The following is a 15,178-nucleotide window of genomic DNA, read 5'->3' on the forward strand; positions in this document are numbered from 1 at the left end:
TCTGTAGCTGACTGGAGGTAACTCTGTAGTTCTAAACCAGTTGTCTGTAGCTGACTGGAGGTAACTCTGTAGTTCTAAATCAGTTGTCTGTAGCTGACTGGAGGTAACTCTGTAGTTCTAAACCAGTTGTCTGTAGCTGACTGGAGGTAACTCTGTAGTTCTAAACCAGTTGTCTGTAGCTGACTGGAGGTAACTCTGTAGTTCTAAACCAGTTGTCTGTAGCTGACTGGAGGTAACTCTGTAGTTCTAAACCAGTTGTCTGTCTGTAGCTGACTGGAGGTAACTCTGTAGTTCTAAATCAGTTGTCTGTAGCTGACTGGAGGTAACTCTGTAGTTCTAAACCAGTTGTCTGTAGCTGACTGGAGGTAACTCTGTAGTTCTAAATCAGTTGTCTGTAGCTGACTGGAGGTAACTCTGTAGTTCTAAATCAGTTGTCTGTAGCTGACTGGAGGTAACTCAGTAGTTGTTTAGTAAACTGTAAAACATTAACTTGCTTGACCACGCTGCAGGTCATATGACTGTTTGTTACATGTAATATTTGCTTTGTGGACTTCACCTGACAGATGTTTCTCTTCGGTTTTGTGATGAAACAAACGTTTGTGTAGTTGAATTTATTCCTCCACTGTGTGACTGTTTGTGTTGTTGTTGTATATTATTGCACATCACGGTGGCGTATGAACGAATGGGTTATAGAGCAAACAACACAATGTCACAACAGGTTATAATATTTCTTGTTTACCGGGCTTGGCTTCCTCTGTGATATTACCCACAAACCACTACTGTATGGCATCAGGCCTCACCTCAGTTACAACACTGTTGGTCTCTGTGTGTTCCAGCACGTAAGGACCTGAACAACGTGGCCAACCAGAGGAAGCTGGACATCATGAACAACGTGGCCACCGGCCTCGTCTTCATCACCGCCATCATCAACATCTTCATCACCGCATTTGGAGTGCAGAAGACTGGCCTGTACCCCAAAACCTAGACTGAAGACTGGCCTGTAACCCACAACCTAGACAGAAGACTGACCTGTACCCCAAAACCTAGACAGTAGACTGGCCTGTACCCCAAAACCTAGACAGAAGACTGGCCTGTACCCCAAAACCTAGACAGTAGACTGACCTGTACCCCACAACCTAGACAGTAGACTGACCTGTACCCCAAAACCTAGACAGTAGACTGACCTGTACCCCCACAACCTAGACAGTAGACTGACCTGTACCCCACAACCTAGACAGTAGACTGACCTGTACCCCACAACCTAGACAGTAGACTGACCTGTACCCCAAAACCTAGACAGTAGACTGACCTGTACCCCACCCACAACCTAGACAGTAGACTGACCTGTACCCCACAACCTAGACAGTAGACTGACCTGTACCCCACAACCTAGACAGTAGACTGACCTGTACCCCACAACCTAGACAGTAGACAGTAGACTGACCTGTACCCCAAAACCTAGACAGTAGACTGACCTGTACCCCACAACCTAGACAGTAGACTGACCTGTACCCCAAAATCTAGACAGTAGACTGACCTGTACCCCAAAACCTAGACAGTAGACTGACCTGTACCCCACAACCTAGACAGTAGACTGACCTGTACCCCAAAATCTAGACAGTAGACTGACCTGTACCCCAAAACCTAGACAGTAGACTGACCTGTACCCCACAACCTAGACAGTAGACTGACCTGTACCCCAAAACCTAGACAGTAGACTGACCTGTACCCTAAAACCTAGACAGTAGACTGACCTGTACCCCACAACCTAGACAGAAGACTGACCTGTACCCCAAAACCTAGACAGTAGACTGACCTGTACCCCACAACCTAGACAGTAGACTGACCTGTACCCCACAACCTAGACAGTAGACTGACCTGTACCCCAAAACCTAGACAGTAGACTGACCTGTACCCCACAACCTAGACAGTAGACTGACCTGTACCCCACAACCTAGACAGTAGACTGACCTGTACCCCAAAACCTAGACAGTAGACTGACCTGTACCCCACAACCTAGACAGTAGACTGACCTGTACCCCACAACCTAGACAGTAGACTGACCTGTACCCCAAAACCTAGACAGTAGACTGACCTGTACCCCACAACCTAGACAGTAGACTGACCTGTACCCCACAACCTAGACAGTAGACTGACCTGTACCCCAAAACCTAGACAGTAGACTGACCTGTACCCCACAACCTAGACAGTAGACTGACCTGTACCCCACAACCTAGACAGTAGACTGACCTGTACCCCAAAACCTAGACAGTAGACTGACCTGACCTGTACCCCCACAACCTAGACAGTAGACTGACCTGTACCCCAAAACCTAGACAGTAGACTGACCTGTACCCCACAACCCTAGACAAAACCTAGACAGTAGACTGACCTGTACCCCAAAACCTAGACAGTAGACTGTACCCCACAACCTAGACAGTAGACTGACCTGTACCCCACAACCTAGACAGTAGACTGACCTGTACCCCACAACCTAGAGTGATATACTTCAGCGATATATCTTTCAAAAACGCGGCAATACGGGTTTTCTATTGTTTACTATTGTTCACTATTGTTTCTATTGTAAAAAAAATTATCAGAAGAGATTTTTAAAAGAAAGACATTAATCATTTAAATGTCAAAAAAGTAGAATTGTCTTATTCTAATGTGTATGGCTCAGAAATCAAATTAAAGACAAGTGTTTGGGCTACAGATTAGTCTCTCTAGACAAACGGGTTGCCTCCCACAATTTAACAATGTTCAAGCATGTCCTTGGTCTGGGATTTCCAAGAATGGCTACAGACCATAGGGTCTTCAGATAATATAAGGGGAAACAGTGACTACTAGTGGTCTTTATTTTACTAATAAAAGAATGATACTCACTGTGTCCAAAGTGTGTCTCTAATGCAATAAACTCCATACAACAACCTTGTCTTGGTCAAATGTTCTGTTAAGTGAGGGCTGAGACACGTGATACTGAATACATGTGTTTATTAAGGATAAGTAATACGGCTGGGGATTAAATGATGACATCAGTTACATGTAATCTGATTACAACAAAAAACTGTAACTGTAATCACTTCTGTTACCAGCAAAAACACTGTATTCAGATTACAGATACTTTAGGAAAAACACTGTATTCAGATTACAGATACTTTAGGAAAAACACTGTATTCAGATTACAGATACTTTAGGAAAAACACTGTATTCAGATTACAGATACTTTAGGAAAAACACTGTATTCAGAATACAGATACTTTAGGAAAAACACTGTATTCAGAATACAGATACTTTAGGAAAAACACTGTATTCAGAATACAGATACTTTAGGAAAAACACTGTATTCAGATTACAGATACTTTAGGAAAAACACTGTATTCAGATTACAGATACTTTAGGAAAAACACTGTATTCAGATTACAGATACTTTAGGAAAAACACTGTATTCAGATTACAGATACTTTAGGAAAAACACTGTATTCAGATTACAGATACTTTAGGTAAAACACTGTATTCAGATTACAGATACTTTAGGAAAAACACTGTATTCAGATTACAGATACTTTAGGAAAAACACTGTATTCAGATTACAGATACTTTAGGAAAAACGAGATGATTACTTCTTGGATTACTTTTTTTTTTTTAAGGATGTTTTGCAAAAAAAATCCATTATGACAGCTTTCTGTTTCCTCAGTGACATTCCGTTAAGCATTGACAAAAGGAGCAAGTTTAAAGGTCAAATGCAGCTGTTTTTATCTCAATATCAAATCATTTCTAACTAACAATTTTAAGTGCCTTATTGTGATTTCAATTAAAATGGTCAAAAATAAACAAAAAAATTTCTTCTTGGCAAAGAACAATTTCTATTGGTCTGAGTTGGGAAGGGAAAACTGAAAACTAGCTGTTATTGGCAGAGAGGTTTGGAACGCTCTTTCTTATTGGTCGATTAACTAACTAACCAGATGGTGATTTCACCAGGCAGGGCAAAACTCCATCCCACCAAAACAGGCTGAAATTTCAGGCGGTCTTTTCAAACAGCTCTTATATTAAAAGGAGCATAATCACCATTTTCACCTCACAGTATTATTCCAACCTCATAGTGAGGAAATATACACTGAGGGGACAAAACATTAGGAACACCTGCTCTTTCCATGACATAGACTGACCAGGTGAAAGATATGATCCCTTATTGATGTCACCTGTTAAATCCACTACAATCAGTGTAGATGAAGGAGAAGAGACAGGTTAAATAATGATTTGTAAGCATTGAGACAATTGAGACATGGATTGTGTATGTGTGCCATTCAGAATGTAATAGTGCCTTTGAACAGGGTATGGGTTTTTCACGCTCAACAGTTTCCCGTGTGTATCAAGAATGGTCCACCACCCAAAGGACAGCCAGCCAACTGGACACAACTGTAGGAATCAATGGAGTCAACGTGGGCCAGCATCCCTGTGGAACGCTTTCCACACACCTGGAACCCTCTCGGCAAAATGGGGTGCAACTCAATATTAGGAAGGTGTTCCTAATGTTTTGTACATTTGGTGTATATAAAACACAGGACAATCACATTTTTGACTGTATGGGCCTTCAGGTTTATTCCACCTGAGCAAGTCTGACCACCAATCAGAGACCACTGTGATGACACACCAACTGATGACCACAAAGTCAGAGACCACTGTGATGACACACCAACTGATGACCACCAATCAGAGACCACTGTGATGACACACCAACTGATGACCACCAATCAGAGACCACTGTGATGACACACCAACTGATGACCACCAATCAGAGACCACTGTGATGACACACCAACTGATGACCACCAATCAGAGACCACTGTGATGACACACCAACTGATGACCACCAATCAGAGACCACTGTGATGACACACCAACTGATGACCACCAATCAGAGACCACTGTGATGACACACCAACTGATGACCACCAATCAGAGACCACTGTGATGACACACCAACTGATGACCACCAATCAGAGACCACTGTGATGACACACCAACTGATGACCACCAATCAGAGACCACTGTGATGACACACCAACTGATGACCACCAATCAGAGACCACTGTGATGACAAATGCGATTGATGGATTATATTAGTATTCTTCTAATCAAAATGTAACTGAAAGTAATCAGATTACGTTACTGAGTTTGGGTAATTAGGACAGGTAATTAGTAACTGTGCTGTAACAGATTCCATTGGACAGGTAATTAGTAACTGTGCTGTAACAGATTACATTGGACAGGCAATTAGTAACTGTGCTGTAACAGATTACATTGGACAGGTAATTAGTAACTGTGCTGTAACAGATTCCATTGGACAGGTAATTAGTAACTGTGCTGTAACAGATTACATTGGACAGGTAATTAGTAACTGTGCTGTAACAGATTACATTGGACAGGTAATTAGTAACTGTGCTGTAACAGATTCCATTGGACAGGTAATTAGTAACTGTGCTGTAACAGATTACATTGGACAGGTAATTAGTAACTGTGCTGTAACAGATTACATTGGACAGGTAATTAGTAACTGTACTGTAACAGATTACATTTATAAAGTAACCTAACCAACCCTGGACAAATAAGTCATTACATGATCAAGGCTTTGGTCTATGGCCACTCAGGTGACCAAACCAGACACATTCCTTGGGCCACGTCTGGGTGGGCGACAACTGGTGTGTGTGTGTGTGTGTGTGTGTGTGGACGTGTGTGGACGTGTGTGTGTGTGTGGACGTGTGTGTGTGTGTGTGTGTGGACGTGTACGGGAGTGTCTGGACAGTACGGGAGGTGGTCAACACTGACAGCTGGAATTATCACAACTGTCATTGACAGTGGATTACAATGAACACATTGCTGTACAGGCCTACACACACATACTTAGACATACACAAAAGTAAATTGAAGGCAACAAAAGACATAATACTGTGTATAGCTCTCAAAGTACATGAGACACAATGTCATGGGCACACTACAAACGGCTAGACTTACATTAAAACGCTTGTTGTCGTTTCCAAACAGTGTTAGAACTTCAGAGGGTTTGTCAATACACTGTTTTCATGATCTGTGATGAGGTTAGGAAGTGTTTACCCAAGTGCGCCCTCTTCTGTTTGAAATACCTGGCCAGTAATCAAAGAGCTGCACGAGTAAGGGTCTAGAATAGAGTGTGTTCTATGGTGAAAGTCTCTCTGCTAAAGAGGAAAGGCCGTTCATTTCTCTCGTGACCTCAAGCATAGCGCCCTCCCGCCAGCGTCTGATGTTGAAAGACTCGTGCACGTACGGCGGTGGAGTGGAGGGAGGCCATTCTCGTGAACGCGCATCCCGATCCTTACGTCACTGAAGCGCCCTGGCTCGGGATCTACTGGTAGTGCTGGCAATAGAGGAGAAAAATATCAACTGCTCCGAAAAGAGGCATTTTCTATCGGTTGTAACGGTTCCTCAACGGATAACGGTTCTATCTGACGCCGGATACGGATAATTGACATAACTGGACTAACCGGATTTATGAGAAGAAGGTAGGTGACATTTTAAAAGTGATTCTCTAGATTGAAGCCCACTTCTGACTGGGCTGAGAAGTGGACAGTCTAATTGCCGTGAGTGTGTGTCTCAGGAAAGAGCAGTCATGTACATGTGTTGAGTGTGTGTGGTGTGTTATATGGTAGTTCTGACAGCATGTCTGTTGTAATTAACTCTAATTACAGCAGCTTTACTTAGTTGTTGTCTCGAGTTGTTGGGCTCTTGTGCAGCGCGAGATAGGAGGGAAAATGTATTTAGCGGTTGAGGAAAAGAGGTGTCTCGTTTCACTGGGGTTTAACACAATGTAGGTATGTTGTGTATTCTACTATTCAATGTGTTCATGTGTTCCCTCAGAGGAATAGGCCGTCTTATAGCCGAATACAGCGGGTATGAATCAGTGCATTGCGTTGTTTTGTCGGTGTAGTGAGCGGGGTCTTCTAGACTGCCGTTGAGGATTCATTTGACTGTCTTACTTACTGTTTGTCTTTGACTTGTCAGTCTTACGAAAGAGCTGTCAACTCGCTGCGTGGCCAACACAGCACGTCGACACCCGCTCTACGGAGGAGCCAACAACCTAGTCCAGCAAGTTGCAAGTTGTTACATTGTTGCTACGCTGTGTAGATAAAACATGTATCGCCAGGCCTATTCGGCAACATTGTAGCCAGACGTTATTATTGTAAACACAAAAGCTATAGAAAGATTTACGACAGCTCCGATTAGATAGACTCTTTATTTTATCTACGACACGCTTTCCTACGGGAATGACTTGTTTATAGGAGATTTACCTCCAAAGTGTAACGTTGCCGCCCGTTGAAATGGCATTTCCCCAGCTCCTCCCATGAGCACTGGAGTCAAATAACCCTGGCGCGGCTCCCTTCCAGAATACCCAATCTGAACTAAACATTAGACCTACTAAAGTGTTAGTTAACGCCCTGTGTAATTGACTGTAGCCTGTTCCAAAGCACCGGTGATTGACTTGGACGTACATGTAAGAGGAGGCGGTATTTGTGGGCTATTCCCGGTATCCAGTAGACTACTCGTATCCTCCAGACAGCGGGCAACAGGTTGCTTCATGACTGGGGCTAAACGTTGGCATCGACCCCTTGTTATTCACGCGTCACTGGGCCTGGGTTTACCTCAAACAGCCTAATAACTACTCAGTAATAATGCTGCTCCCTAACTACATTAGTTTGACAGAATAATAACATTGTATTTTTTTAAATGATCAGCTACTATTCTTTGAACGGTAGTATTTTTCAGCAAGCTACAGTGGGCCTAGTTTGTAACGGTAGTATTTTTCAGCAAGCTACAGTGGGCCTAGTTTGTAACGGTAGTATTTTTCAGCAAGCTACAGTGGGCCTAGTTTGTAACGGTAGTATTTTTCAGCAAGCTACAGTGGGCCTAGTTTGTAACGGTAGTATTTTTCAGCAAGCTACAGTGGGCCTAGTTTGTAACGGTAGTATTTTTCAGCAAGCTACAGTGGGCCTAGTTTGTAACGGTAGTATTTTTCAGCAAGCTACAGTGGGCCTAGTTTGTAACGGTAGTATTTTTCAGCAAGCTACAGTGGGCCTAGTTTGTAACGGTAGTATTTTTCAGCAAGCTACAGTGGGCCTAGTTTGTAACGGTAGTATTTTTCAGCAAGCTACAGTGGGCCTAGTTTGTAACGGTAGTATTTTTCAGCAAGCTACAGTGGGCCTAGTTTGTAACGGTAGTATTTTTCAGCAAGTTACAGTGGGCCTAGTTTGTAACGGTAGTATTTTTTCAGCAAGCTACAGTGGGCCTAGTTTGTAACGGTAGTATTTTTCAGCAAGCTACAGTGGGCCTAGTTTGTAACGGTAGTATTTTTCAGCAAGCTACAGTGGGCCTAGTTTGTAACGGTAGTATTTTTCAGCAAGCTACAGTGGGCCTAGTTTGTAACGGTAGTATTTTTCAGCAAGCTACAGTGGGCCTAGTTTGTAACGGTAGTAGGCACCGTCTGTATTTTTCATGAAGTCGCTAATTACCAGAGAAGTTACCTTCAGATCATACACTTTTAAAAACATTTTAGTTTAGTTTATTAGCTCGTGCTGCAGCTACTCTTCCTGGGGTATGTTCAATATTGTACATGTCATCCATTACACAATGCTGTGTGTCCTGGCCTTTTGACTGATCATTGATTAGTCAGTTGACTGATAATTGATTAGTGAGTGAATGAATGAATGAGTGAATGAATGACTGTTATGTTGTTCAGTACTAACTCCACTGTGAGGGGGCCAACAGTCTGTGTCAGAGCCCACCTGCTATAGAGGAGGTAAGGCCCAAATAACATGTCACCCTACCCCAGTCCATATTCAAGGCCTTATGCCAGGCTGCTCCACTGTAAGGCCTTATGCCAGGCTGCCCCACTGTAAGGCCTTATCCCAGGCTGCTCCACTGTAAGGCCTTATGCCAGGCTGCTCCACTGTAAGGCCTTATGCCAGGCTGCTCCACTGTAAGGCCTTATGCCAGGCTGCTCCACTGTAAGGCCTTATGCCAGGCTGCTCCACTGTAAGGCCTTATGCCAGGCTGCTCCACTGTAAGGCCTTATGCCAGGCTGCTCCACTGTAAGGCCTTATGCCAGGCTGCTCCACTGTAAGGCCTTATGCCAGGCTGCTCCACTGTAAGGCCTTATGCCAGGCTGCTCCACTGTAAGCCCTTATGCCAGGCTGCTCCACTGTAAGGCCTTATCCCAGGCTGCCCCACTGTAAGGCCCTATGCCAGGCTGCCCCACTGTAAGGCCTTATGCCAGGCTGCCCCACTGTAAGGCCTTATGCCAGGCTGCTCCACTGTAAGGCCTTATGCCAGGCTGCTCCACTGTAAGGTCTTATGTCAGGCTGCTCCACTGTAAGGCCTTATCCCAGGCTGCTCCACTGTAAGGCCTTATGCCAGGCTGCTCCACTGTAAGGCCTTATGCCAGGCTGCTCCACTGTAAGGCCTTATCCCAGGCTGCTCCACTGTAAGGCCTTATGCCAGGCTGCTCCACTGTAAGGCCTTATGCCAGGCTGCTCCACTGTAAGGCCTTATGTCAGGCTGCTCCACTGTAAGGCCTTATCCCAGGCTGCTCCACTGTAAGGCCTTATGCCAGGCTGCTCCACTGTAAGGCCTTATGCCAGGCTGCTCCACAGCCCTCCTCCCACTAGAGGAGCAGGTACAGCCCCCTGTGGGGACATTGGACCCTGGTTACAGAGATATGACTGATAACAGTGACCTCTCTGTTTCATCTGGTTGTTATGGGAGACAGCTGACCTGTTGGAGGATGGGTCTCTGATGGGTCTTTTTCCTGCTGGTAGAGTTTCATTCGATCCCGAGTGGCACAGAGGTCTAAGGCCCTGCATCTCAGTGCTAGAGGCGTCACTACAGACCCTGGTTTGATCCCGGGCTGTATCACAACCGGCCATGATCGAGAGTCCCATAGGGTGTCGCACAATTGGCCCAGCGTCGTCCAGGTTAGGGGAGGGTTTGGCCGGGGTAGGCCGTCATTGTAAATAAGAATTGGTTCTTAACTGACTTGCCTAGTTAAATAAAGGTTAAATAAAATCAAATGATTTGAATGGTGTTGAATGAAAGAGGATGACATTGATACTGGCATACTATTGATCTACTATAGATAACATACTGTAAATGTTTTGTTTATTGGAAACTTAATGAACTAGTCGCGACAACCTCCTCTAGTTGTTGGTTTATAGTTTTCACCTCCCTTCTGACCTTCATATCTACCTATCCCAGTACCTGGTGGACACCTGGTTTCACCCCCCCCCGCCCCCCCCCTGACCCCTATCCCAGTACCTGGTGACACCTGGTTACACCCCCCACCCTGACCCCTATCCCAGTACCTGGTGACACCTGGTTACACCCCCACCCTGACCCCTATCCCAGTACCTGGTGACACCTGGTTACACCCCCCACCCTGACCCCTATCCCAGTACCTGGTGACACCTGGTTTCACCCCCCCTGACCCCTATCCCAGTACCTGGTGACACCTGGTTACACCCCCACCCTGACCCCTATCCCAATACCAGGTGACACCTGGTTTCACCTCCCTCTGACCCCTATCCTAGTACCTGGTGACACCTGGTTTCACCTCCCCTCTGACCCCTATCCCAGTACCTGTTTTCACCTCCCCTCTGACCCCTATCCCAGTACCTGGTGGACACCTGGTTTCACCTCCCCTCTGAGCCCTATCCCAGTACCTGGTGACACCTGTTTTCACCTCCCCTCTGACCCCTATCCCAGTACCTGGTGGACACCTGGTTTCACCTCCCCTCTGACCCCTATCCCAGTACCTGGTTTCACCTCCCCTCTGACCCCTATCCCAGTACCTGGTGACACCTGTTTTCACCTCCCTTCTGACCCCTATCCCAGTACCTGGTTTCATCTCCCCTCTGACCCCTATTCCAGTACTTGGTGATACTGCCTGAGTTGTTTGTTGAGTCCAATATGTGCAAGTCAAGACCTGTCATCTCTCACTTCTGTAACTTAAAGTTTACTCAAAATAAGCACTTGTGTGTGTGTGTGTGTGTGTTATCATGTATCAGCTTGCTAGAGTCTAATGGATAAGGATATTGCTGAGTGAGAGAAATTATATTAATGTATTGTATAGGAAGGATAATGCTGTAGGGCAGAGGAAGGATAATGCCGCACTGTATATAAAGGATAATGCTGTATCGCAAAGTAACGATAATGCTGTATAGTAGTGGAAGGATAATGCTGAAGTGTAGAGGAAAGATAATGGCACATTGTAGAGGAAGGATAAGGTTGCATTGTAGAGGCGCATTGTAGAGGAAGGATAAGGTTGCATTGTAGAGGAAGGATAATGCTGTATGGTAGACAAATGATAATGTTGTAGTGTAGAGGAAGGATAGCGCTCCATTGTAGTGGAATGATAATGCTGTATTGTAGAGGAAGGATAACGTTGTATTGTAGAGGAAGGATAGCACTGTAGTGTAGAGGAAGGATAATGCTGTATTGTAGAGGAAGGATCATGCTGTAGCGTAAAGGAAGGATAACGCTGTAGCGCAGAGGAAGGATAATGCCGCACCACATATATAAAGGATAATGTTGTATTGCAGAGGAAGGATCATGCTGTATTGCAGAGGAAGGATCATGCTGTATTGCAGAGGAAGGATCATGCAGTATTGTAGAGGAAGGATCATGCTGTATTGTAGAGGAAGGATCATGCTGTATTGTAGAGGAAGGATCATGCTGTATTGTAGAGGAAGGATCATGCTGTATTGTAGAGGAAGGATCATGCTGTATTGTAGAGGAAGGATAGTGTTGTATTGTAGAGGAAGGATAATGTTGTATTGTAGAGGAAGGATAATGTTGTATTGTAGAGGAAGGATAATGGTGTATTGTAGAGGAATGATAATGTTGTATTGTAGAGGAAGGATAGTGTTGCGTAGAGGAACGATAATGTTGTATTGTAGAGGAAGGATAATGTTGTATTGTAGAGGAAGGATAATGTTGTATCGTAGAGGAAGGATAGTGTTGTATTGTAGAGGAAGGATAGTGTTGTATTGTAGAGGAAGGATAATGTTGTATCGTAGAGGAAGGATAGTGTTGTATCGTAGAGGAAGGATAGTGTTGTATTGTAGAGGAAGGATAATGTATCGTAGAGGAAGGATAGTGTTGTATCGTAGAGGAAGGATAGTGTTGTATTGTAGAGGAAGGATAATGTTGTATTGTAGAGGAAGGATAATGTTGTATCGTAGAGGAAAGATAATATTGTATCGTAGAGGAAAGATAATATTGTATCGTAGAGGAAGGATAGTGTTGTATTGTTGGCCTTATACACAGTAATAACACTATGTTTCCCCTAGAACCCCAAAAATTGGGGTTAGCACTTCAGAATGTTCACTTCAGAATGTTCACTTCAGAATGTTCACTTCAGAATGTTCACTTCAGAATGGAAGAAAAATTTAGATTTTGAGCTTGTTTAATTTTTGTGGAGTTAACACAATCTGGGCAAACGTATTCCATTCCTGCTGGGCTGAAGAAAGACAAGCTCTTACTTTCACTTCTTTCCCACCCCATATTCATTTCTTCTCTTTTGCAGCAATGACTTCACTTATGTGTTGGATGGCTGCTGTTGTAATGAAAATGTAGGTTTATACCAGTGTGTGTGTGTGTGTGTGTGTGTGTGTGTGTGTGTGTGTGTGTGTGTGTGTGTGTGTGTACAGGCCCCAGGGTTCCACATAAAGCCTGTTTACCCACATAATAATCATGTGGTGGTGAGTATGTTTGTCTTATTTCACACATGTGAGTTGGAGAGTTTTTTTTGTTTTGCATTTCCCAACTCCCCCTGAGAGTGGGGTTCCAGCATCCCATTATCAATGGCTTCCCTGGAGCAATAAGTGTTAAGTGCCTTGCTCAAGGACACGTCAACAGATTTTTCACCTTTTCTGCACAGGGATTCGAACTAGCGACCGTTCGGTTACTGGTGGAACACTCGAACCACTTGGCTATCTGTCACTTGCATATATTTAGCTGAGTGTGCTATTACACATTGACGTCAGGGTTATGCCAGAATAAACTATCCCTTTCACACCCTTTTCTCACACCTAACAAAGGGATATTACCCTGTCTCCTCCCCCCTATACATATCTACCTCCATCACTCCAGTATCCTGTCTCCTCCCCCCTATACATATCTACCTCCATCACTCCAGTATCCCTGTCTCCTCCCCCCTATACATATCTACCTCCATCACTCCAGTATCCCTGTCTCCTTACCCCTATACATATCTACCTCCATCACTCCAGTATCCCTGTCACCTTACCCCTATACATATCTACCTCCATCACTCCAGTATCCCTGTCTCCTCCCCCCTATACATATCTACCTTCATCACTCCAGTATCCCTGTCTCCTTACCCCTATACATATCTACCTCCATCACTCCAGTATCCCTGTCACCTTACCCCTATACATATCTACCTCCATCACTCCAGTATCCCTGTCTCCTTCCCCCTATACATATCTACCTCCATCACTCCAGTATCCCTGTCCCCTCCCCCTATACATATCTACCTCCATCACTCCAGTATCCCCTTACCCCTATACATATCTACCTCCATCACTCCAGTATCCCTGTCTCCTTACCCCTATACATATCTACCTCCATCACTCCAGTATCCCTGTCCCCTCCCCCCTATACATATCTACCTCCATCACTCCAGTATCCCCTTACCCCTATACATATCTACCTCCATCACTCCAGTATCCCTGTCTCCTTACCCCTATACATATCTACCTCCATCACTCCAGTATCCCTGTCCCCCCCCTATACATATCTACCTCCATCACTCCAGTATCCCTGTCTCCTCCCCTATACATATCTACCTCCATCACTCCAGTATCCCTGTCTCCTCCCCCTATACATATCTACCTCCATCACTCCAGTATCCCTGTCACCTCCCTTCTATACATATCTACCTCCATCACTCCAGTATCCCTGTCTCCTCCCCCCTATACATATCTACCTCCATCACTCCAGTATCCCTGTCACCTCCCCCTATACATATCTACCTCCATCACTCCAGTATCCCTGTCTCCTTCCCCCTATACATATCTACCCCCATCACTCCAGTATCCCCTTACCCCTATACATATCTACCTCCATCACTCCAGTATCCCTGTCACCTCCCCCTATACATATCTACCTCCATCACTCCAGTATCCCTGTCACCTCCCCCTATACATATCTACCTCCATCACTCCAGTATCCCTGTCACCTTACCCCTATACACATCTACCTCCATCACTCCAGTATCCCTGTCTCCTCCCCCTATACATATCTACCTCCATCACTCCAGTATCCCTGTCTCCTTCCCCCTATACATATCTACCTCCATCACTCCAGTATCCCTGTCCCCTCCCCCTATACATATCTACCTCCATCACTCCAGTATCCCTGTCTCCTTACCCCTATACATATCTACCTCCATCACTCCAGTATCCCTGTCTCCTCCCCCCTATACATATCTACCTCCATCACTCCAGTATCCCCTTACCCCTATACATATCTACCTCCATCACTCCAGTATCCCTGTCACCTCCCCCTATACATATCTACCTCCATCACTCCAGTATCCCTGTCTCCTTACCCCTATACATATCTACCTCCATCACTCCAGTATCCCTGTCTCCTTCCCCCTATACATATCTACCTCCATCACTCCAGTATCCCTGTCACCTCCCCCTATACATATCTACCTCCATCACTCCAGTATCCCTGTCACCTCCCCCTATACATATCTACCTCCATCACTCCAGTATCCCTGTCACCTTACCCCTATACACATCTACCTCCATCACTCCAGTATCCTTGTCTCATCGCTGCTCCTGTACGGACTCGGGAGAGACGAAGGTTGAAAGCCATGCGTCCTCCATACACAACCCAACCAAGCCGCACTGCTTCTTAACACAGCGCCCATCCAACCCGGAAGCCAGCCGCACCAATGTGTCGGAGGAAACACCGTGCACCTGGCAACCTTGGTTAGTGCGCACTGCGCCCGGCCCGCCACAGGAGTCGCGCGATGAGACCAGGACATCCCTACCGGCCAAACCCGGACAACGCTAGGCCAATTGCGCGTCGCCCCACGGACCTCCCGGTCGCGGCCGGT

The 15,178-nt window shown here is 45.2% G+C and overlaps 2 protein-coding genes across 2 annotated transcripts in view; both read left to right on the forward strand.

Annotated features, from left to right (window-relative positions):
• LOC135568578 (ninjurin-2-like) overlaps nucleotides 1-1,312 on the forward strand; it is a 21,355-nt gene extending 20,043 nt beyond the window's left edge. The window contains exon 4 of the mRNA XM_065015375.1: nucleotides 837-1,312. Within this exon, the coding sequence (XP_064871447.1) occupies nucleotides 837-985 (149 nt within the window). The 3' untranslated portion in view covers nucleotides 986-1,312. The remainder of the gene's footprint in view (nucleotides 1-836) is intronic.
• A 5,065-nt stretch (nucleotides 1,313-6,377) lies between these two features.
• Nucleotides 6,378-15,178, forward strand: part of LOC135568577 (ELKS/Rab6-interacting/CAST family member 1-like) — a 42,021-nt gene continuing 33,220 nt past the window's right edge. Inside the window, exon 1 of the mRNA XM_065015374.1 lies at nucleotides 6,378-6,536. The gene's annotated coding sequence lies outside the window, so the exon portion shown is untranslated. The remainder of the gene's footprint in view (nucleotides 6,537-15,178) is intronic.

Source organism: Oncorhynchus nerka, unplaced genomic scaffold, assembly GCF_034236695.1.
Source record: "Oncorhynchus nerka isolate Pitt River unplaced genomic scaffold, Oner_Uvic_2.0 unplaced_scaffold_1473, whole genome shotgun sequence".
NCBI classification, from domain to species: domain Eukaryota; kingdom Metazoa; phylum Chordata; class Actinopteri; order Salmoniformes; family Salmonidae; genus Oncorhynchus; species Oncorhynchus nerka.